The following is a 21,679-nucleotide window of genomic DNA, read 5'->3' as shown; positions in this document are numbered from 1 at the left end:
TTGAATCCCATCTTTCCCCTTTTCTAGCCTTGTGGTCTTGGGAAAGATTTTTAGCCTCCTTCAGATTCCCTTACCTCATATTTGAAACGGGGTTATAAAACCTACTCCATCTGGTGCTAAACAAAGAGAATTTAAAAACAACTATTTGAGGGGGCCAGGCACAGTGGCTCACAGAGGTAATCCCAGCTTCGGGAGGCTGAGGAGTGAGAATCACTTGAGGCCAGGAGTTTGAGACCAGCCTTGCCAATGTAGCAAGAGCCCTTCTCTACAAAAAATTCAAGAAAAGAGCCAGGCATTGGTGGCCCACACCTGTAGTCTCAGCTACTAGGAAGGCTGAGGCGGGAGGATCGCTTGAGCCCAGGTTGAGGCTGCAGTGAGTCATGACTGCACCACTGCACTCCAGTCTGGGTGACAGAGCAAGGTCCTGTTTCTAAAAAAAAGAAAAAAAGAAAAACAGGCATTTGAAAAGTGGTTAAGTCCTTAGACAGGTGAACAATTAACCATGAATACCCACCTACCTCTGCAACCCCTGGCAGAGTCTGAAGATTTGTTTTCTGGAGAGGGCCGATGGAAGGTCTCTGAAATGAGGGATGCTAGGTAGAGTTACAAGTGTGGGCACTGTCACCAAAACCACAGGATTATGTGATGATATGTAAACCACATGCTGAATGCTGCAGCCCCCTCCCGCTGCTGGCCTCCCAGCACCCTGGTAGCTAGACCTTTACCCTCTAGGTAGGAGATAGGATAACTTTTCTCCTAGAACCTAACTGGCCTAGAGGAAAGAACTAAAGATACTGACATTAGTGGTTCCCCAACAAATGACTATTCACTGAAGCTCAAAGTTGACAAGTGCCATACACACGCTCAACGTTCCTTTCAACTTTTAATCCTCCACACTTAAACATAAGCGGGCAGCAAGGGGTACCAACATCTGAAAAAAAAAAAAACTTCTAGTATAAAACATTGAAACAAAAACAAAGAAAAATAATTTTGAGGAAACATACACTATGAAGGGAAAGGAAAACTTTTTCAAAGAAGCTTATTATCCTCAAAGAAATAAGAGAATACAGTATATGAAACAAGAACAAGACATTACAAAAAGAAATTCTGAAAACCAAAAAAAAAGAGATCTTGGAAATTTAAAAATATAATAGCAGAAATATAAGCAATCAATGAGAGGACTGGAAGCTAAAGTTGATAAAATCTACATTGAAGTAAAGCAGAAAGACGGAGGTGGGGAAAATGGGAAAGAAAAGTAAGAAAATTAGAAGACTAGTCCAAGAGATCTAACATCTGACAAGAGGAGGTTTTGAAAGAGACAACAGAGAAAACACAGAGGAGAAAATAAGTGATTAAATCATTTAGAATAATTTTCTGGGGCTGAAGGAAATAGGTCGCCTGATTGAGTTGACCTCAGTGAGTGAAAATAGTCTCACTTCAGGGTACATCACTGAGAAGTTTCCAAACCCTCTGAAACAAAGAGGAAATTCTGTAATGCTTCAGAGATAAAACAGGTTACATGCAATGAATAAGAATTCGAATGGCTCCAACCCCTGCACAGCAATACTAGAAACAAGAAGACAGTGAAATGTGGCCTTCAAAATTCTGAAAGAAAGATTTCTGACCTAGAATTCTTTAACCAAACGATCATTAAGCCTAAAAGTAGAGTACAGACATTTTCAGACATGCAGGTTCTCAAAACGTTTACTTCTCATGGCTATCGTCATTAACATGCCCACTACCATCTTTCCACCTTTTTAATCCAAAGATAGTCTGTCTCGATTAGCCTGACCTAGATTCCTAACTGTTCTTGGCTTTTCTTGACCATGTGCTGATGAAGTTCCTGCTTTCCTTTTCATGTCCCTGCTGCTGCATCGGCTGAGAATATATTTCATCCCCCAAAAAGTTTTGTGATTGGAATTTTTCCTGAGAACTGGAGATAGGCCATGGAAAGCTTTGAAGCAAAAAATAGAAGCTGCCTGCCCTGGCCATAGTTTTTACAGGAGGTCCAATTTAGTTTAGAAGGGACATGAATATGTAAAGCAAAATAAAATAATGTAGAAAAATAAGCCATGTGTTCTCATTAGTAAGCATCAATTTCCCTTTTCTGTGACTTACAATGGAATTTTTTTTTAAGTAGTAAGTTCAGAGTTCATTGCAAAGAGTTTAGAACTGGATTCCACCAATTTGTATCACATATCATAAGTGAATGTAAATAGATATTCCAGGAAGAAGAGAAAAAATTTCCATGTTTAAGAAAGCTTGGAAGACACTTGAATAAATTACCGAAGATTTCTCAGAACTTTAAATGCACTGATGGACACTGTTAATCTCCTTTTGGGAGGCACAGTATGCAACTGCCCAGGTGTATTGACTATGAAGCCTGTTTTTACAAAACATCTTCTAACATCTGAAGGAACACAGTGTTTCTCAGAAAAGTTTGGGAAATAATGATTTAGAATGAAGTGTGGGAGATTTAATATGATTTTGCCAGAAAGGAAGTAAAAACTTTCCCAAATATGTAATTTTATGGAAAAAAAAGGCTTAGAATGCTTTTTACTTCACTTAGTTTCTTGGTGAGAAAAAAAATGATTATATACGTGTGCTAAAGTGTTCTAGATTTCAGATGTGTTGGATTTCAGTCTTGATTATATTTCACTATAGACAGAAAAATATTTATTTCACTAACTTTTGGGTACTTGTAGTTGGTAGTTCATTTTGCCATAATAATCTCTACAGGAAAAAAAATTAAAAAGTTGAAGGAATCTGTTACAGGTTTCTCACTTTCTACTTTAAATACCAACTTAAAATGCTGGCAGTCAGTAGAATGGGGTTTAATACTTTTCTACTCTCTCTGATTAAGTTTAGTGTAAAAATATGTTGGGCAGGGTTTGAGTCAAGATGAGTCAAGATGAATATTGATAATTCTATTTTAGCTTCATTTCCATGGTATTATTGATATATAATACATCTGTAGATTTTCTTAGTTTCCTGCTTTGGGTTTTTTTAAGCTTATTATGAATAGTTAACATTTAAAATTCTAAGCAGTTTATTTATGTTGAGCCCTTCCAGATAGGCTTTTACATTATAAAATTATTTTAGCTATTACTCTCATTTGTATGTTGCATAAATCTTTTTTCTCTCATTTACACATTTTAGTTTCAACTGCTTCTGAGGGAGCATCTTCCTTTTCTCCTTTATCCATGTCATCTCCTGATTTAGCCTCTCCAGAGAAGTCAGCTCATCTCTTATCCCCGATTCTGGCCGGACCTTCCTTCTGGACTTTGTCCCATCAACAGTTGTCTTCTACCTCCTTTAAAGATGAAGATAAGACAGCCAAGCTGCATCACTCCTTTGCTTCTAGGGGCCCAGTGTCTTCTGATGTAGAGGAAAATGATAGCCTCAATCTACTGGGAATTCTTCCAAATAACTCTGATTCTGCTAAAAAGAATATAAGTCACATTTCTAGTAGTCACTGGGGGGAGTTTTCCACCCAAAATGTAGACCAGTTCATCCCTCTGTCCTGTTCTGGTTTTCAGTCAACCAAAGACTTCCCCCAGGAACCTGAAGCAAAGAATTCCATTAGTGTTCTTTTAAGGGAGGTAAAACGTGCGATCGCTAGATTACATGAAGATCTGAGCACAGTGATCCTAGAACTTAATGTCATCAATAACATCTTGATGAGCATGAGTCTGAATAGTTCACAAATAAGCCAGTCTTCCCAGGTCCCCCAGTCTTCTGAGAGGAGCTCAGATCAGATCTAATCATCACAATATCTATTTTTGATAGAACTCGTGTGGTTCCACTTCCCCAAGACTTACGTTAGCATTGTATAAATTCATATTACTATGGCAAAAAAGGGGATGGTTTAATTTTTCCTTGTCAGGTTTATTAGCAAGTATCTTTCAAACTAATACTTTCATTTGGGTGGTTTATTTTTTAAAAGGGAAAGATGTCACCTTTGATAATTTCAGATTTAGATATTAGTTCATTTGAAACAGAAGAGAATTTCATTCTTTCATGCTCTGTACCTCAAATGGGTTAAGCATTAGTGAAAATTGTGGTAAGACCTCAAACTGCAAATGACTATTCAAGAGCTTTTGGATAAGGAGGCAGGAAGAAGCTCTTTATCTTTCAACTGTATGGAGCTTGTTAACAAGCCTCTGAGATGACCTAGGAGGATTGAGTTTGGGGGTATACATTTCACACGTTCTTTTGCAAGTTTTAGGTTCTGCAACCAAGGGCCAGAAATCTTTTCTTTCTTCCAGATGCTAGTGTTAGGAGTTAAATGGAAACAAGAAGGACATGGGGCAAATATTTTTACTGTCAATGTATATTGCAAGGTGAATTCAAATGCATCCTTTTATTCTACTTCAGAAAATAAATTTGATATTTTTCATCTTCTGTGTATCTTTTTAATTCATTAAGACAGCCTTTCAAATAGAAATGTCTCAGTTATTTATGGGCAAAACAGTCCGGTTTGGGGATTACAGGCCAGTGATTCCCAACCCTGCTGCACACTGGAATCACCACAGAAGCTTTTCTTTTGTTTTATATTTGTCTGAGAGAATCATGTAATGGGCTCCATGTGCCCATCACTCAGTTTCAACAATTACCAACTCGAGGCTAAAATAATCCTGATTATTTTGAAGACATACGAAACATTTTAAAAATATACTAATGCCAGGGTCCTGCTCCCAGACAAATTGAAACTGGTTTTCATCATGCAGACTGGATTAGGTGATAAAGGAATTGTCAGTGAAAAGACCTTAAAGCTGGAGGAATTTGGCGTGGTTGAAGAATGGCAAGAAACCTGGTGTGGCTGGAGCGAAGTGAGCAAAGGGGAGAGTAGACGGAGTTCAAGGTCATGGAGCAAAGATGACAGATGACATAGGTTCTTAAAAACCACTGTTAGAGACCTGGTGTGGCAGCTTACATCTGTAATCCCAGCACTTTGGGAGGCCGAGGCAGGTGGATCACGAGGTCAGGAGTTCAAGACCAGCCTGGGCAAGATGGTGAAATCCCGTCTCTACTAAAAATACAAAAAAAATTAGCCGGGCATGGTGGCGGGCACCTGTAATCCCAGCTACTCGGGAGGCTGAGGCAGAGAATCACTTGAACTCTGGAGGTGGAGCTTGCAGTGAGCCAAGATTGTGCCACTGCACTCCAGCCACTGGGCAACAGAGTGAGAATCCATCTCAAAAAAAAAAAAAAATTGTTAGAGATTTTGGCTTCTACTCTGTGAAAATAAAAATTGGGATAGGGGTTTAGGATATAAAATGATATGTGACCTTTGATTCTTTTTTTTTTTTTTTTTTTTTTTTTGAGATGGAGTCTTGCTTTGTCGCCCAGGCTGGAGTGCAATGGTGCGATCTTGGCTTGCTGCAACCTCCGCCTCCCGGGTTCAAGCGATTCTCCTGCCTCAGCCTCCCAAGTAGCTGCATTACAGGTGCCCGCCACCACGCCCGGCTAATTTTTGTATTTTTAGTAGTTTCACCATGTTGGGCAGGATGGTCTTGATCCCTTGGCCTCATGATCCACCTGCCTCTGCCTCCCAAAGTGGTAGGATTACAGGTGTGAGCCACTGCGCCCGGCAACTTTGATTCTAAATGATTGCTCTTGCTTTGGCAGGGGAACTGGTACAAGAACAGGGGGTGAGGCAGGTAAGCCAATTAGCAGGCTGTTGCAGATATCCAGATGAGAGCTGATGATGGCTCAAAGCAGGGTGGGCATAGTGAGGGTGAGTGAGAAGTTATTAGTTCAGGGATTCACTAATGGATTGGACAAAATATTTATAAGAGAAAGAAGAGTCAATGACAAACTCAAAGTATTGGACCAAGCAACAGAAATTCAAGATGACCTTGCCATCAACTGAGATGAGGAAGGCTATAGGTAAAGAAAATTTAGAGACATTCAATTTTTGATATGTTAATTTCAATTATCTGTTAGATAGCCAAGTAGGCACCTGGATGTGAAAGCCAAGTCTGTGAGGGAGTCTAGGTTGGAATGGAGGCAGGCAGTTAGGACTTGGTGGTTATTTAAAACTATGAGATGAAATGAAATGACCAACAGGCTAAGCATGATCATGGAGAGAAGTTGAAGGCCTGAGTCCTAGGCGATTATAACAAAGAGATTAAGGAAAAGTTGAAGAGCCAATGAAGGAAACTGAGAACAAGCCATCACCCAGGTAGAATTAAACAATAGCGTGTTGTGTTTGGAAACCAAGAGTATACAGTTGTACATTGAATATATGCCCTTTACATAGATTCACCAGTTGTTAACATTTTGCCATGTTCACCTTATCTCCCTCTGTTGCTAAACATGTTTATATATGCATTATATCAATAGAGAGATATGTTTTACTGAACTTTGTGAAGGTAAGTTGCAGACATTTTGACACTTCACAACACTTATGGTGAACATACTAATTACATGATCAAGGGTAATTATTATCCAACTTACCTTCCAGTTAATCATTTCTCTGTTCAGCTATGTCTAGTCCATTGTCAAATCATCCCTCAGGTTTTAATTAGGTTATTATATTTTTTATTTCTAGAATTCTACTTGGTTCTTTTAAAATTTGCTATAGTTTTATAAGTCAATGTTTATTGCAGATATTTTCAAGTATATCTTTACTGTTTAGTAACCAAACTAGTATAGAATTCTTACTGGTAAGAATATTAGGCCGGGCACGGTGGTTCATGCCTGTAATCCCAGCACTTTGAAAGGCCGAGGTGGGAGGGTCACTTGAGCCTAGGAGTTCGAGACCAGCCTGGGCAACATAGCTAGACTGTGTCTCTACAAAAAATGAAAATTTAGCCGGGCATGGTGGCATGTGCCTGTGGTCCCAGCTACTCAGGAGGCTGAGATGGGAGGATTGTTTGGGCCTGAGAGATTGAGGTGGCAGTGAGCTGTGATCGCACCACTGCACTCCAGCCTGGGAGACAGAGTAAAACCCTGTCCAAAAAAAGAAAAATAAAGAATATTAAGTAAACTAGAGAGTATTCTTACCAGCAAACTAGTAATAATCATTTAATATATGTATTTAAGATTAAATAGCTTAAATGTATAGCTGCATCCCACAAAGCCTTTAAAGTTGAAATATAATTCACATACCATAAAATTTACCTTTTTAAGGTATATAATTCAGTGATTTCTATTGTATTCACAAGGTTGCACAGCCATCACCATTATCTAATTCCAGAACATTTAGGTCATCACAAAAAGGTACCTCATCCCCATTAGCAGCTGCTCCCCACACCCCCCTCCTCCAAGCCCCAGCAACCACTCATTTACTGTCTGTTTCCATGAATCTGCTTATTTTGGCTATTTCATACAAATGGAATTATATAATATAGCTTTTTGTGTTTGACTTCGTAGCATAATTTTTTGAGGTTCATTCATGTTTTAGCATGTAACTTACATTCTTTTTGTGGCTGAGTAATATCCATTGTATGGATATACCACGTTTTGTTTATCCATTCATCAGTTGGTGGACATTTGGGTTGTTTACACTATTTGGCTATTGTGAATAATGGTGCTGTGAACATCTGTGTGAATGTGTTTCACTTCTGTTGGGCATATACCTAGAAGTAGAATTGCTGAGTCATATGGTAATTATGTTTACCTTGCTGAAGAACTGCCAAACTATTTTCCAGAGTGGCTGTACCATTTTACCATGAGTTTTGGTATGCAGTATTTTCACTGTCTTTTGGCTCCAAATATATTCTAATTCCTATTATGAAGAAGTAGAGAGGTACATTTCCTAATTTTCATGCATATTGATAAACTAATAACAGCAAAAGTTAGTTTAGATCTTAGTTTTTGTTAATTTGATATCTCCGCTGGTTTGTGCTCATGGTGTTGCATTTCCTTGTGTGCCTGATTATCTTTGACTATGAGCTGGTCATGATACTTGGAAAATTATTTGTATGAATAATACAAGAACCTGCTTTTTATTTCTGCCAAGTGCCTAGTGTACTCCCACATAGGTTAAGTCAATTAAGGTCACGGCTTAAAGTTCTCTAGAATACCTAGGTTAATCCCAGACTTAAATTCCTCATAAGAGTTGGTTTATCTCCAATTCATTCTCACTGCATAGCTATTAGATTTCCCTTTATTGTAAGGAGCATCTCGTGTTAGACTTCCCACCTTTTATGAAGGTGATTTCTGTTCTTTCACCATCAAAATGGAAGTTGGAATTTGTTGGACTCAGCAAATGCCTTTAGGGAAAGGTGGCTTCTGCGATCATTTACCTATCAGGTGCCTGTCTGAGTACCTACTATTGTAAGGCTCTGTACCAGGCCCTGAGAATACAAAAGGGAATACAAATAAACTTCTTTATAAAATAAAATAAGAATTAAATATGAAGACATCTTCCATGGGCTTTCTTCATACATCTGGGAAATCTGCCAGTGGATTCCTAGGGAGTTACTACTGGGATACAGCATCCCCTTTTTGTACTGGCTGTAAAATTTCTTAGCTGTACATTGCTAAGAATGGAGAAGGGAAAAAGCCTCCAGAGATAAGCATTCCTCCCTCCCCATCCCCCTAACCAAAAGGTGCAGCATTGGGTGTCTTGAATACTCAGAGAAACCCCACAAATAACTGAGGCAGCAACAACTATCCCTTTAAGAAACTACCTTACTTACTCTGAGCTCACTACATGCACATGGTAACCTCAGATTTTAACTAGGTTTTAGAGAGCTCATATATTTTAATGCAACCATGCAAACATTTGTTAATTAGTATAATTAACAAGCACTTATTTGAGCCTCTATTTAGCCAATTCCATTAAATGAAGAGAACAAAGTTGGCTTAAATTAAGAGTGGCTGTATTCTGACTGACTTGGTAATTATCTTAGGTTAAAAATACTTCATTAGATGTTATTCTCTTAAGTACTTTGGAACTTGAGGATCCTACTTTATAAGGCGGTTATAAAAATATTTTACAGTTTGCTTACTGTCAAATTACTGATGTGTTCATTCTTTAAATATGTATTAAGCACCTATGATGAGTAGGCAGTTTGCTAGACACTGAGGACACCATAGTGAGCAGGATGGGTGTGCTTACTGCCTTCGTAGCTAGTTCAGTGGAGACACAGACAGCTAAGTGGGTAGTTACTGTCAATATGTAGGTCCTATAAATTTGAGCACAGCGTGGTGTGGCAGAGCCTGATAAAGCGGGACAACCAGCTCCGATTAGGGCCTCAGGGGATGCTGCGTGGAGGAAATGAAGTCCAAATAGAATCCTGAAGGATAACTAGGAGTCAGTCCAAGTCCAACAAAATGAGTTAGGGGAGAGAGAGCTTTCTAGGCAGAGAGGACAGAATGTTCAAAAGCTGGGGGTAAGAGAGAACTTGATGAGCTTGAATACAGGATGTACAAAACTAGTGGTGGGTCAGAAATTTGAATCACTGCGGTTTCAGATTTTATGCAGTGACACAGTAGGTGATGGTTAGGTGACCAGTGCAGACTGAATAAAAGAAAAAGACTGAGTGACAAGTAAATGGATCGTATTGAAAAATAGAGTGTCATAGAAATCTGGAGACTGAAGAGCTTCCAAAATCCATTCCAAATGAGTTCATTGTGACAATGGTTTGCCCTGAATATACAAGGAGTCCCTCCTTTTGTGTGCTTTCATTTTAAAGAGAAAGGGAATACTGAGAACAACTGGGTGAATCAGTTACATATTCAATATACTGGGGACTGGTTTTCTAGGTTTTACTTTATTTTTAATAGAGTAGATTCTGAGATGTGATAAAAGGGTTTAGTGTGTAGATTTGAGAGATTTTTATTTCTTGCAGAACACCAAGTAATTTAAGGAGGCCAAGCATATTATTGTTAAGCCAGAAGATATGTGCCACCTTTTATCAGCAGGCAGGCTTAGAAAAGAGAAAATTGGCTCAGAAGAAACTAGGTTTTCAAGATGATTTTGTTTGGTAATTTTGAATTCTGTTTTCTCACTGATGGTGCAGAAAGTTCTCAAAGATATGGTAATTATTGCAGAATTATGGCTTCAGGCATTTGCAGCTATTCAAACAGTAAAATTCCATTATAACATACCACCGTCTACATGTTCACTAGGGCTGCAGTTGAGAACTTGTCCCCTATACCGTATACTACATCTTTCTTGTAACACAGAACTCCTATAGCATGGAGGAGGGGAGACATCCTAGAACTTGAATCACAGAGGGCAAAGATAAAGGAGTATTATTGCATTATGTATGGCAGATGCCACATGGTCAAGCCAAATCATTAAAATACTGCCTGTACATTTTTTGGTCCAATATCCTGTTGGGTCTGCATAGAGTTCTTAAAACAGTTGCACAGTCAGAAATCGGATAAATTATATTTCCTTCACATTTCTGTTCTTATATCATGGTTCATTTATTTAACTGAAAAGCTTTCAGCACATCATAAAGGTGGTAAAAGCAATGTTGAGCAGTATATATCAGCTTGTCTGTTGATAAGGTGAGCATTTTTTATTATTCACTATCACTAATTAAATCAACCGTCAATTAAAATTAGCAAATCATCAGTCTATATTGCTGCTGAGGTGACAATATATGAAAAGTCTACTTTGTTTTTACATTTTGGGTCATCTCACAGGTTATTATTCATAAAGATTGTTCTAGTTCTGAATCTAGTAAGATGAGTCCCCCTATAGAATATTTGGGATTTAGAAAGCATTCTAATTGATTTAGCAAAAGCCTCTTGGACAGACTTAGAAGTCTAAGCTATTGGTAGCCTGGAAAATCTACCCCTTCAAAATAAAAGACATGGACTTACAAAGATGAACAGAAAGGCCATTCCAGGAGGAGGGACCGGCAGGTCTACCAAAGGTGAGACCTGAGCACATCCATCCACGCCTGCCGCAGGCCACAGGTGGCCAGACTGCCATCCAGGGATGGTGTCTGTGGGAGATGCTTTCTGAGTTCCCAAGGATGGATGAACAGCTTGGAGATATTCTTACTATTAGAAACAAACATCTCTTCAATTTCACTAATATTACTGAATGCAGCCTCTGCTCTAGGTGCTTAAGAGGCATTCGTTAATAAGATACTTTTTTAAAGCCCTGTCCTTGCGGAGCTTGCATTCTCACGGACCGGAGAGAGAAAATCCACAGTAAACACAATAAATAAGTGAGTTATGTAGCATATTATTAGCAACAAACATGTGCCATGAAGATACCAGAGCTGGGAAGGGATGGAAGGGGCTGGGCGACTGGAAGAGGCTTACGGTTTGGTAACACTTGGGCGAAGACCGAAGAAGGTAAAGAGTTTGCCATAAGGATCTCTGGGATCCTTCCAGGTCGGGGGTACAGCTAGCTGGCTTATGGCTGAGAGATTCACAGACTGGCAGGCGGCCAGCATGTGTGGAATGGGATGTGGCAGGAGAGGATGGCAAAGAGGTAAGGGGATAGGGCTTCTAGGCCACCATAAGGCCTATGGTCCCACCCTGCAGGAAAGGGCATATCGGAGCTTTTGAGCAGAAGCGTGATGTGCTCTGTGGAGTGTTTCAAAGGCTCCTACTGGCTCTTGTGTTGAGAACGGACTGCAGAGGCCAAGGCAGGACAGGGAGGGTGATTAGGAGACTCCTGGGTGCATGCTATGTGCCATGAGTTATTTTAAAAGTACTTTACATGTATTAACTCACTCAGTCCCCACCACAATCCTTTGAGGTAGGGACTATTATTATACCTATTTTATTTTATTATACCTACTTTATAGGTATAATGCGCCTTTAAAGGAAATTGAGGCACAGAGAGTCTAAGCAACTTGCCTAAGGTCACCCAGCTACTAAGTGGCAAAGCTGGGATTCAGATTCAGATAGCCCACCCTCTTAGCCAAAACAGGGCATGAGAGAGCACACACTGGAAGAATTTTTCACATATAGGTTCAAAGGGATTGAACAAATGGATGGCAGGGTTGGATGAGAATCTTGGATTCTATTTCTGGATTATACGTGTACTACTTTGGACAGATGAATTATTTTGTTCAATTCCTAACAGAATGTGCCTAATAGCTATATCAGTCCCTAAAGCATGTATCATTGCCAGGATTATTAATAAGATTATCATGTTATCTAAATGTCATGAAATAATCACTTGCATTTGTGTAGCAATTTGTAGATATCAAAGCACTTTTGCACACATTTTCTGTTTTGAACCCCACAACAAATCATGAGCTCATCATCTTCCCAGCCTCTCCTCTGCTTTTCTCTTTCTGGTAATGGCACCAGTAGCTCCAGACGCCACTTGGGTCTTTCCTCTTCCTCTCTCCCCAACATCCAGTTCCTGGGCCCTGTTGGTCTGTTCTGTCTTCTCTGGGTCTCATTCCTGCCCACTCTGTACCACTCACCCGGCCGTCACCCTAGTTTAGGCAAATAATGACCTCACTCCCTTCTACTTCTAGTCCTTTCCCACCATGCTGCATATTACTGCTGGCAATGCTCTTGACCTCTCACCACCAAACAGACCTCCCTCGAGCAACCAGCAAGCCAAGGCCGTGGCTTGACATAAGCTAGAGGCAGAAGGGTGAGAAAGGAGAGATGGGAAAAAGTTGACAGACATAAGAGAAGTGGAAAAAGTTCCAGGACTCAGAGATTAGTTAAAAATGGGGGTTGGCCCATCAAAAAGTAGGCGAAGGATATGAACAGACACGTCTCAAAAGAAGACATTTATGCAGCCAACAAACATATGAAAAAAGCCTATCATCACTGGTCATTAGAGAAATGCAAATCAAAACCACGATGAGATACCATCTCATGCCAGCCAGAATGGCGATTATTAAAAAGTCAGGATACAACAGATGCTGGCGAGGCTGTGGAGAAATAGAAATGCTTTTACACTGTTGCTGGGAGTGTAAATTACTTCAACCATTGGGGAAGACAGTGTGGCGATTCCTCAAGGATCTAGAACCAGAAATACCATTTGACCCAGCAATCCCATTACTGGGTATATACCCAAAGGATTATAAATTATTCTACTATAAAGACACATGCACACGTATGTTTATTGCAGCACTATTTACAGTAGCAAAGACTTGGAACCAACCCAAATGCCCGTCAATTATACACTGGATAAAGGAACTGTGGCACATGTACACCATGGAATATTATGCAGCCATAAAAAAGAATGAGATCATGTCCTTTGCAAGGACATGGATGAAGCTGGAAGCCATCATTCTCAGCAAACTAACACAGGAACAGAAAACCAAACACCACATGCTCTCACTCATAAGTGGGAGTTGAACAATGAGAACACATGGACACAGGGAGGGGAACATCACACACTGGGGCCTGTTGGGGGGTGGGGAGGGGACAAGGGGAGGGAGAGCATTAGAACAAACACCTAATGCATGCGGGGCTTAAAACCTAAAAGACGGGTTGATAGGTGCAGCAAAGCATCATGGCACATGTATACCTACGTAACAAGCCTGCACATTCTGCACATGTATCTCAGAACTTAAGGTAAAAGAAAAAAAAAAGAAAACCTTAAAAATAAAATAAATGTTAAAAATGGGGTTGAAGCCAGGTGCAGTGGGGCCTGTAGTTTTAGCTACTCATGAGACTGAAGCAGGAGGATTGCTTGAGCCCAGGAGTTCAAGGCCACCCTGGACAACATAGTGAGACTCTATCTCTAAATAGGGATGAGCTCCAGAATTCCGGTTTAATAATAATAATAGTAGTTGACACTTAATGAACACTAACAATGTCACGAGCATGTTTTAATCCTCTTAACAACCCTACCGGGAAGGTATTAGATCGTCACGTTGTATATGAGAAAACAGAGACTAAAATGAGCTAAGGAACTTGTCCAGGGCCACACAGGCAGTAGTCAGGGTCAAAGCCAGACCTTGAACCATGGTCTTGCTTAGAGCTACACACTGCCTCACAGTTGGTGCCATTGGCTGGGCCAGGCAGACGGGAAGAAGGGGAACAGGTCCAGCCGGGCCATCCCTTGCTTCTGCCTTTCCACCCCTGCCCCTCAGTCTCATCCTGCTCTCAGGCTGCCCCAGTCCCACTGCCAGGAGCTGCTGGGCTGCAGCCGCACCCCAGACCCTCTGGATCTTCTTTTGGTGGCTCCCATTTCTGAAGAGTTGTCTGCCTCCACCCACACTTCCCAATCCCTTCCCTGCCCCTTTCATGTCAAGACCCAAATTGGCAGAGGCTGGGACAGGAGTAGAACATTTTTAGAGCTGGTTTGGAGATGAAGAGCCTGTCCCAATTTCTCTTTCTCACCTAATCAAACCTTGAGAATGTCATGGAGCCCCCACACACTTTGATTTTAATTGGGGACTGTTGTCACTGTTTCACCCTGGGGGAGAATTTTCATTTACTACAATGGGGTCTCTGTCTCTGGAGTATGTAATATGCTCCTGAAAATCACACAGAGCAACCCAGAAATAGCCAACAGAGACTAAAGAAAAAAATATGAATTCAGGGACATAAAGCAATAATATGTCCATACTTTTGAAAAATAAAGTGGGGGCACTTAGTAGTGTCTCTTTAGCGGTTAGTTTCATCATCCCTGTGCTGCCGATGGGTGTCTGCTTTCCCTCCACACGCATTGTGTAGGGGAGTGGCCGGGAGGGCCACCAACCCCAAAGGAGCAGCCTCTGTTCACATAAAACCTGTTCTGTTCCACCTGTGCACGCCCTCGCCACCTCCCCAAAGCCAAAAGTCGGGGGGAAAAATGAGAAACAGCACCTCACTGGATTAAGCCAAATGTGAGGGTAAACACAGTGTGAAAAGCACCAATTCCAAGGATAAAGAGAACCAGCAAAAGAGGAAAACAAGCCCGTCACCCCGCGCCAGTAAGAAGGCCAGGTTTAGCCAATCTCAGAGGAGAACAGATCTAACTCCTGGGGACCAGCAGCGCTGAGAGCTTCTCTCCATTTCACAAGGTCAGAATGGTAAGTCAGTAGCAGACCCACTGCAGACAGCATCGGCTGGCAGCCGGAAAGCCTTTGGAGAAGGGACTGATGGGACCTCACTGAGAAGCTGATTGGAGGATGACAGAAGCAGGCAGGGGCGGGAGGTTGGTCTTCCTGGCAGGCAGGGAGGCATGGTCTCCAGGGGGCAGGCCCAGCAGGCTCACTGCTTCACTGTCCCCCCTGGGGCTGTCAAGGATCCATTTAGCCACAACTCTGGTGTGTTCATATGTACATGAGGGAGGGACCCTTACAGAGGCACAGGAGCTGCACCTCCAGCCCTGTCCATCAGATCCTCGTGTGTGCCCCAAAGTAAATAGGAGCCACCAGAAGCTGTGAGACCTGCAGGGGGATGGGCTTTCCGAACCCTCTCCACAAAGGCTGCCCAGCAGAGGGGATGGCCTTTCCACTGAGCTCTGCTCCTGACCACGTCTTGTCCTTCCCAGGGGAATTTGTCTGCAGCTCAACAGATGGGTGCTGGTGTACTCACTTGTCTGTGGGGACCACTATTGAGTGTGTTTCTGCCACCTCTGCCTCTAAATTGTCATTGCTGTATTGATAAGGATGGCTGCAATTATCGCCTTAACTAGCCGTGGTCCCCGTCAAGGACAGGAATAGTGTGTGGCTTAGGAACAAGGGGTCCCACAGCTCTTACCTGCTGCTTGGCGGGGGTGGGGGTGGCTGCCAAGTGTCATCCAGGGGCCTGTGGCTCTCTGCTTTATTTATTTTACTGTAGGAAGCTCTGGGAGGAAAAAGTGAACCCACAAGTTAGCGGGATACACTGGTTGTTTGCCTCAGAAGGTGTCCACTGCTCAGTCTGGCCAAGTCCCCTGGGCCTTGTGCTTCCTGACACTTGTGGAGCACTCTACAGTCGGCAAAGCACTTACCACATCTCTGTTTGGCCTCATTGCCCCCTGGAGAGCTAGGCAGAGGAGGAATGGAGGACTCAGAGAGGCTGGGTCACTAGCTTGAGGTCACACAGCTCTGAGCAGTGGGCTGGTGCCTCCCTCAAGATTTCTGATGCGAGCCATGTCTTAGTCATTTGCGCTGCTGTAACAAAAGGCCATTGGCTGGGTGACTTGCAGACAAGAGAAACGTAGCCCTCACAGTTCTAGAAAACTTCTCATTATAGCCTCATGAGGCAGGAAAGAGGGTGAGAGAGCTTTCTGGGGTCTCCTTCATAAGGGCACTAATCCCACATGAGGGCCCCACCCTGGTGACCTAATTACCCCCCAAAGGCCCCACCTCCTAATATCATCACATTATAGGTTAGAGTTTTGACATCTGAATTTGGGAGGGACACATTCAGTCCATAACAGGAGGCATCCTCTCCCGCTGGTTATACGGCCCCCAGCCCCCTCCCCTAGCACAGGGAAGCATCAGGATTCAGTCAGCTGCCAACAACTCAACATGGAGTCCCTGCCCTTAAAATTGTCACACACACACACACACACATATATATATATATATTTTTTTTTTTTTTTTGAGACGGAGTCTCGCTCTGTCACCCAGCATGGAGTGCAGTGGCGCGATCTCGGCTCACTGCAAGCTCCGCCTTCTGGGTTCAGGCCATTCTCCTGCCTCAGCCTCCCGAGTAGCTGGGACTACAGGTGCCTGCCACCACGCCTGGCTAATTGTTTTTTTTGTATTTTTTGGTAGAGAAGGGGTTTCACCATGTTAGCCAGTATGGTCTCAATCTCCTGACCTTGTGGTCTGCCCACCTCAGCCTCCCAAAGTGCTAAGATTACAGGCATGAGCCACCGTGCCCGGCCTCTATATTCTTAATCTCGTAGATTAGCTTTGTTTAAGCCATCGACATATTTCATCATCTCTAATATATGGAAATTAGTGTTTTCATGTGGCTCATTCATCTTGGCTTCTTCCTCTAAGAAGGTCAAAGTTATTGGAAATGATGTTACACAAAACCAGGACCCCTCAGAGTCTGCAGATGAGCTGAAGCAGGAGGGCGGTTATCACTGATTTCGTCTAGATGCCTAAATGACAGTCGGTAAGAGGGTGAATTTCAGCGACTAATCTGCTGCGGTTTGTGGTGATGCTGTTCCGCTGTTTACCGTTAGAGCATAGCGGTGTTTGCCACTAGCATGTGACCATTACCACATGGAAAAATAAATACAGATGCTTCAATATTAATAGACAATCAATTAATTCATTAAAATTGCAAATGTTAAAGAGTTTGTAAATAACCCTGGGAGTGGGACAGGGTTGGGAGTGAGCACGTGTCTTTCCCGTGATTTCTCTGCTGGAGGAATGCCCAGGTCTCCAGGCCTTGCGGAGTGTTCATCTATCCCCTGGGCAACACAGCGGCACTTACAATGTGATACCATAAGAACACGATCTTTACCACAGCTCTTTGGGGACAGAGGCAGGGGACGGGGGGCGACTTCCAGTGCGAATACTGGTGTTACCAGAAACATCACCAAAGCCCTCGGCCAGAAGCTGAGCTGTTCTGTTTGCTACAGGGCCCTGATTTTGCAGAGGAAGAGGGCTGTCATCACCGGGAACCAAGATGAGGGGTTCCAACAGCAGAGGGGAACCAAGTGCACCACGATGTCCCCTGTACTAGTTCCCTGGGGCTGCCCTAACAGGGAGCCACAGACTGGGTGACTTAAAATACCAGAAGCTGATGGTCTCCCAGTTCTGGGAGCCTGAGATACAGGCATCAGCAGGCTCAGTTCCCTCTGAGGGTGTGAGGGAGAATGCAGCACAGGCCCCCTTTCTGTTGCCACTCTCCGGGTGGCGGCAGTCCGTGGCGTGCCTTGGCCTGTCCTCTGCCTGGCCGCAGCCTTCTCCCGGTGCCTCTCCACATCATTCCCTAAGCACGTGGCAGTCTCTGCCTCCAAATTTCCCTTTGATAACAGCACGAGGAGATTGACTTAGGGCTCACCCCATGGCCACATCTTCATTTTATTACCCTTATAAAGACCCTGTTTCCAAATAAGGTCACATGCAGAGGCACCTGGGCTTGGGACTCCAGCATATCTTTTCTGAGGAACACAGTCTGACCTGTAACCCTTTTCCCACAGGCAGCCTCTCCTCTACTCAGATGTGAACACACACTTCAACAAAAGCAGGCACCTCCCCCGGGAACTCACGGGGCTTGGCCCAGTTCTGATCCCAGCAGAACTCGGTGTAACCCAAGGCCAGCCCTTCTGTGTGGCCTTGTCACCATGAGGAAACTACACACAGGTGTGGGAGGCACCTGCTTCTGGAAGGCACAGTTCTTGGGATCAGATCGTCCTGGTTTGAGCCCAGGCCCTGACCCTTCCTGGCTCTGCGGCCCCAGACCGTACTCAGCCTTTCCAGGCCTCTGTTCCTTCGACTGCCTCGGAAAGTCATCATACCCACCTTGCCTGGTTATTGTGAGAATTAAAGGAAATCATGCTTACAAGATGCCCTGGACATAGAAGATGCTCAAAAATTATTAGTCGCCTTCTCCCATCTCCATGATTCCCACGTCTCGCATAGTCCTGGGATTTTAGGTTGACCTGACACTGTTCGATGATTCCGCAGCACGTGTATGCTCCTCCAGCTGAATTCGCGGTTCCGTTAATTGATAAGGAGGAGCATTTTTCGGTGCCTGGCTTTTTGGCATACACCAAGGGTACCAAGTCGCTGATGTGCTGCCTTCTTTGAAAAGGATATAGGCCAAACCCCAGCCCGGAACTGACTGACTGTCGCAGCATCTCTCCAGGTCCCACCTTGCGTGGGCCTTTGTGTCTGCCATACAGAAATCAATTGCCCTGCTCCAGGAGCCTGCCTCCCAAGGAGTAGCACTCAGAAGAGAACAGCTGTGCCAGGGCGGCGTCCCTCTGGTCGGGGGCTCTAACAGGCTCTCACCTCCCAACCCCCACCTCAGGGCAGATGAGGCTGTCACCTGCTTCAAAATGATGCTTGTTGGGAGGGCTGCCCTTTGCTGGGGTCACCGCCACCTCACTTTTGTAGGTTCAGAAACGCTCACTTTATCAGCCTTTCTGGAGGGGCTCAAGCCCAAAGAGTGTGGATTGGAATAGCCCAGACCCAAAGACCGCTTCACGGGCCAGGGAAGCTTCTAGCTCCAGACTCTCCAGGATCTATTCATTTGTTTATTTAGTCACTCATTCAGTGTACACCGTGGAGGGCTAAGCACTTCCCCATGTTAACTCACTTAATCCTAAATATAATCCAGACAGGTATTGTCAGCCTCCCTCTTACAGATGGGGAAACTGAGGTTTGAAGGTGAAGTGATTTTCCCACATGCCTGCTCTAGTGGTGAGCACAGAATAAAGTCAGGAAGAGCACGGGAGACCAGGGAGAAAAGCCAAAAGCCATGGGAAGAGGAGACTGGGGCGGCGGGGGGTGGCGGCGGGGGCCGGGCGGACTGAAAACCTGGGGGGCACCTGTTCAGCAGGACAATACGTGAGCGTTTTAGGGACTATAAACTGCTGCCTGGCATCTTCCCACCTCTTTAAGGCATCTCTAGCTAACCACAGATGTGTCCCCCAGAAAGCATGCCCTTCTTAAAATCCTTAAGCCAATGCATTCCATCAGCTTTTGCGAAGTTATGGTGTGGGAGCAAGCCCGGTCCCCAGCGGCTTAGAGCACTCACGGTTTGTTTCTCACTCGGGGTAAACATCAGCTGCTGTCGGATGAGGCTCTGATTCATACATCTCCATCTTTCTGGGATCCGGGCTGAAGGAGTGGCCACGTTCTCATGGCAGAGGAGAAAAAACACCGGCGGGACCGCACGACAACTTTTACAACTTCTTGCAAGTGTTGCTTCTCTCCTATTTTCTTGGCCAAAGTGAGCCATGTGGCCGAGCCTGCTGTCACTGGGGCAGAAAATAATTGGCAATATAAACTACAGTTACAGGTTATTGATACTGCTGGTTTCCATTTTCTAGTTCACAAAATGGAAAGAATATCAGTTCCCTCTTAATGAGGCACTTACAAAGATTAAATGAAATATGGCTGGCAGCACAGTACATTGTAAGTTGACTTACAATTTCCTAGTGCCCAGCACAGGGGCTGGCATAGAGTGGGTGCTCAATAGACATTTGTGGAACTTTATTCATCAACAAATATTTACTGCACACCTGCTCTGTGCCAGGAACTATTCTAGGCTATTCTAGGCTAGCTTTTAGGATCTAATAGAGAACAAGACAAGCAAGATCTCTATTCTTATGGACCTCACTTTCCAGTTAGTGGGAAACAGACAACAGACAGCTAAGAACTTCAGAGAGTGGTAAGAGCTGTCAAGAAAATGAAACAGAATTAATAAGAAACAGGGTAGAGAGTAAAGCTAATCTAGCCAGACACAGTGGCTCATGCCTGTAATCCCAGCACTTTGGGAGCCGAGGCAGACGGATTGCTTGAGCTCAGGGGTTTGAGCCCAGCCTGGGCAACATGGAGAAACCCTATCTTTACAAAAAAAAAATACAAAAATTATCCAGGCCTGGTGGTACATGCCTATAGTCCCAGATACTCAGGAGGCTGAGGCAGGAGGATCACCTGAGGACGGGAGGTCAAGGCTGCAGTGAATCGTGATCATGCCACTGCACTGCAGCCTGGGCAACAGAGTGAGACCCTGTCTCAAAAAAATAAGACTAATCAAGAAAGACTCCCCCAGATAGGTAACTTTGAGCTGAGATCTGCATGATGAGGAGCCAGTCTTGAAAAGATAAAAGGTAACAACATCCTGGGCAGAAAGGGGATCCTGCGTGCAAAGGCCCTGAGGCCAGGACGAGTTTAGGAAGGCCACTCAGGCAGGGGTGTCCCGAGCACATGGCAGAGCCACAAAGAAGGACGTCGGAGACCAGGAGGAGTTTAAGAAGGTCACTCAGGCAGGGGAGTCCCGAGCACATGGCAGAGCCACACAGAAGGACGTCAGAGAAGCAGGCAGGGACCCTCATCCCTTTTCTAGTCTCTTGCTGTCCTTTCCAGCACGTAAGTCCTTTAAGGACAGGGTCACCAGAACCTGGCGCAGTGCCTGGAGCTTCCCAAAGATCTGGGAAACACCTGCTGGGGAAAGAATTCCATCAGGGTGGGACAATGGCCACACCAGAGACAGAGCTGCCCATCCCCTAGAGGGGGCTTCTGAAGCTCTGACCCATTCTCTCCTTCTCATTCTCCTTCTGAATTCCCTGTCTCCTAGAAACTTCTCTCACTCCATGACATCAGCATCACTTGGTGACATGTTACAATTTCCAAAATTACAGCTGTTTTTATATTACATTGCACAGTGGCTGCTTTCTAACAACCTAGAGAAAAAGCCTCTTTTACAAATAAGCTCTCTCCAAATCACAGTGTGGGATGGGCTACAACTAATTCCATCCATTATACACTGATTGCCTTCAGCTCTGCCTCCAAACCATGGCAGGTGCTGACCTTGGCTGGGTTTCAGGGTGACCTTCACTTTGAGGACATGGATCTTGCTACCCACACACAGTGGAGTCACGTCGTAAGCACACCTAACTCCATATGCATACTTCAGTGATACCTGCCTGCAGAAGAGAAGGAGAGAGTGATTTAAATACACCAGTGAACGCATGCCACAGAAAGCCAAACCTGGAGGTGTGACTCAGGGTCCTGCAGGGCCCTGCTGCCTCTCCTGGTGTGAGCATCCCTCCTTCCTCAGTCTGCAAGATCCTTGTGTTTAAAGCTCTGGGAGGTTTGAAGACACCTGTTCTGCAAGGAGACGCATTCAGTGCCCACGTGAAGGACAAGTGGATCTGGCTGGACTGTTG

At 43.9% G+C, this 21,679-nt stretch overlaps 1 protein-coding gene across 17 annotated transcripts in view; it reads left to right on the top strand.

Moving 5' to 3' along the window:
* The window catches only part of ENTHD1 (ENTH domain containing 1), a 151,100-nt gene extending 146,662 nt beyond the window's left edge, over window positions 1-4,438 (top strand). For 4 of the 17 annotated variants that reach the window (XM_055106074.2, XM_055106065.2, XM_055106073.2 and 1 more), the window contains one exon: window positions 3,223-4,398. In XM_055106074.2, coding sequence (XP_054962049.2) covers window positions 3,223-3,764 — 542 coding nt within the window. In that variant the 3' untranslated portion in view covers window positions 3,765-4,398. Of the gene's footprint in view, window positions 1-3,159 lie in introns of all 17 variants that reach the window. The other 13 variants (XM_055106068.2, XM_055106072.2, XM_055106076.2 and 10 more) reach the window with 10 other exon arrangements.
* Window positions 4,439-21,679: the final 17,241 nt, after the last annotated feature.

This window comes from Pan paniscus, chromosome 23, assembly GCF_029289425.2.
Source record: "Pan paniscus chromosome 23, NHGRI_mPanPan1-v2.0_pri, whole genome shotgun sequence".
Classification (NCBI taxonomy): domain Eukaryota; kingdom Metazoa; phylum Chordata; class Mammalia; order Primates; family Hominidae; genus Pan; species Pan paniscus.
Note: the sequence above shows the minus strand (reverse complement) of the source record. Positions and strands in the feature narration are given on the sequence as shown.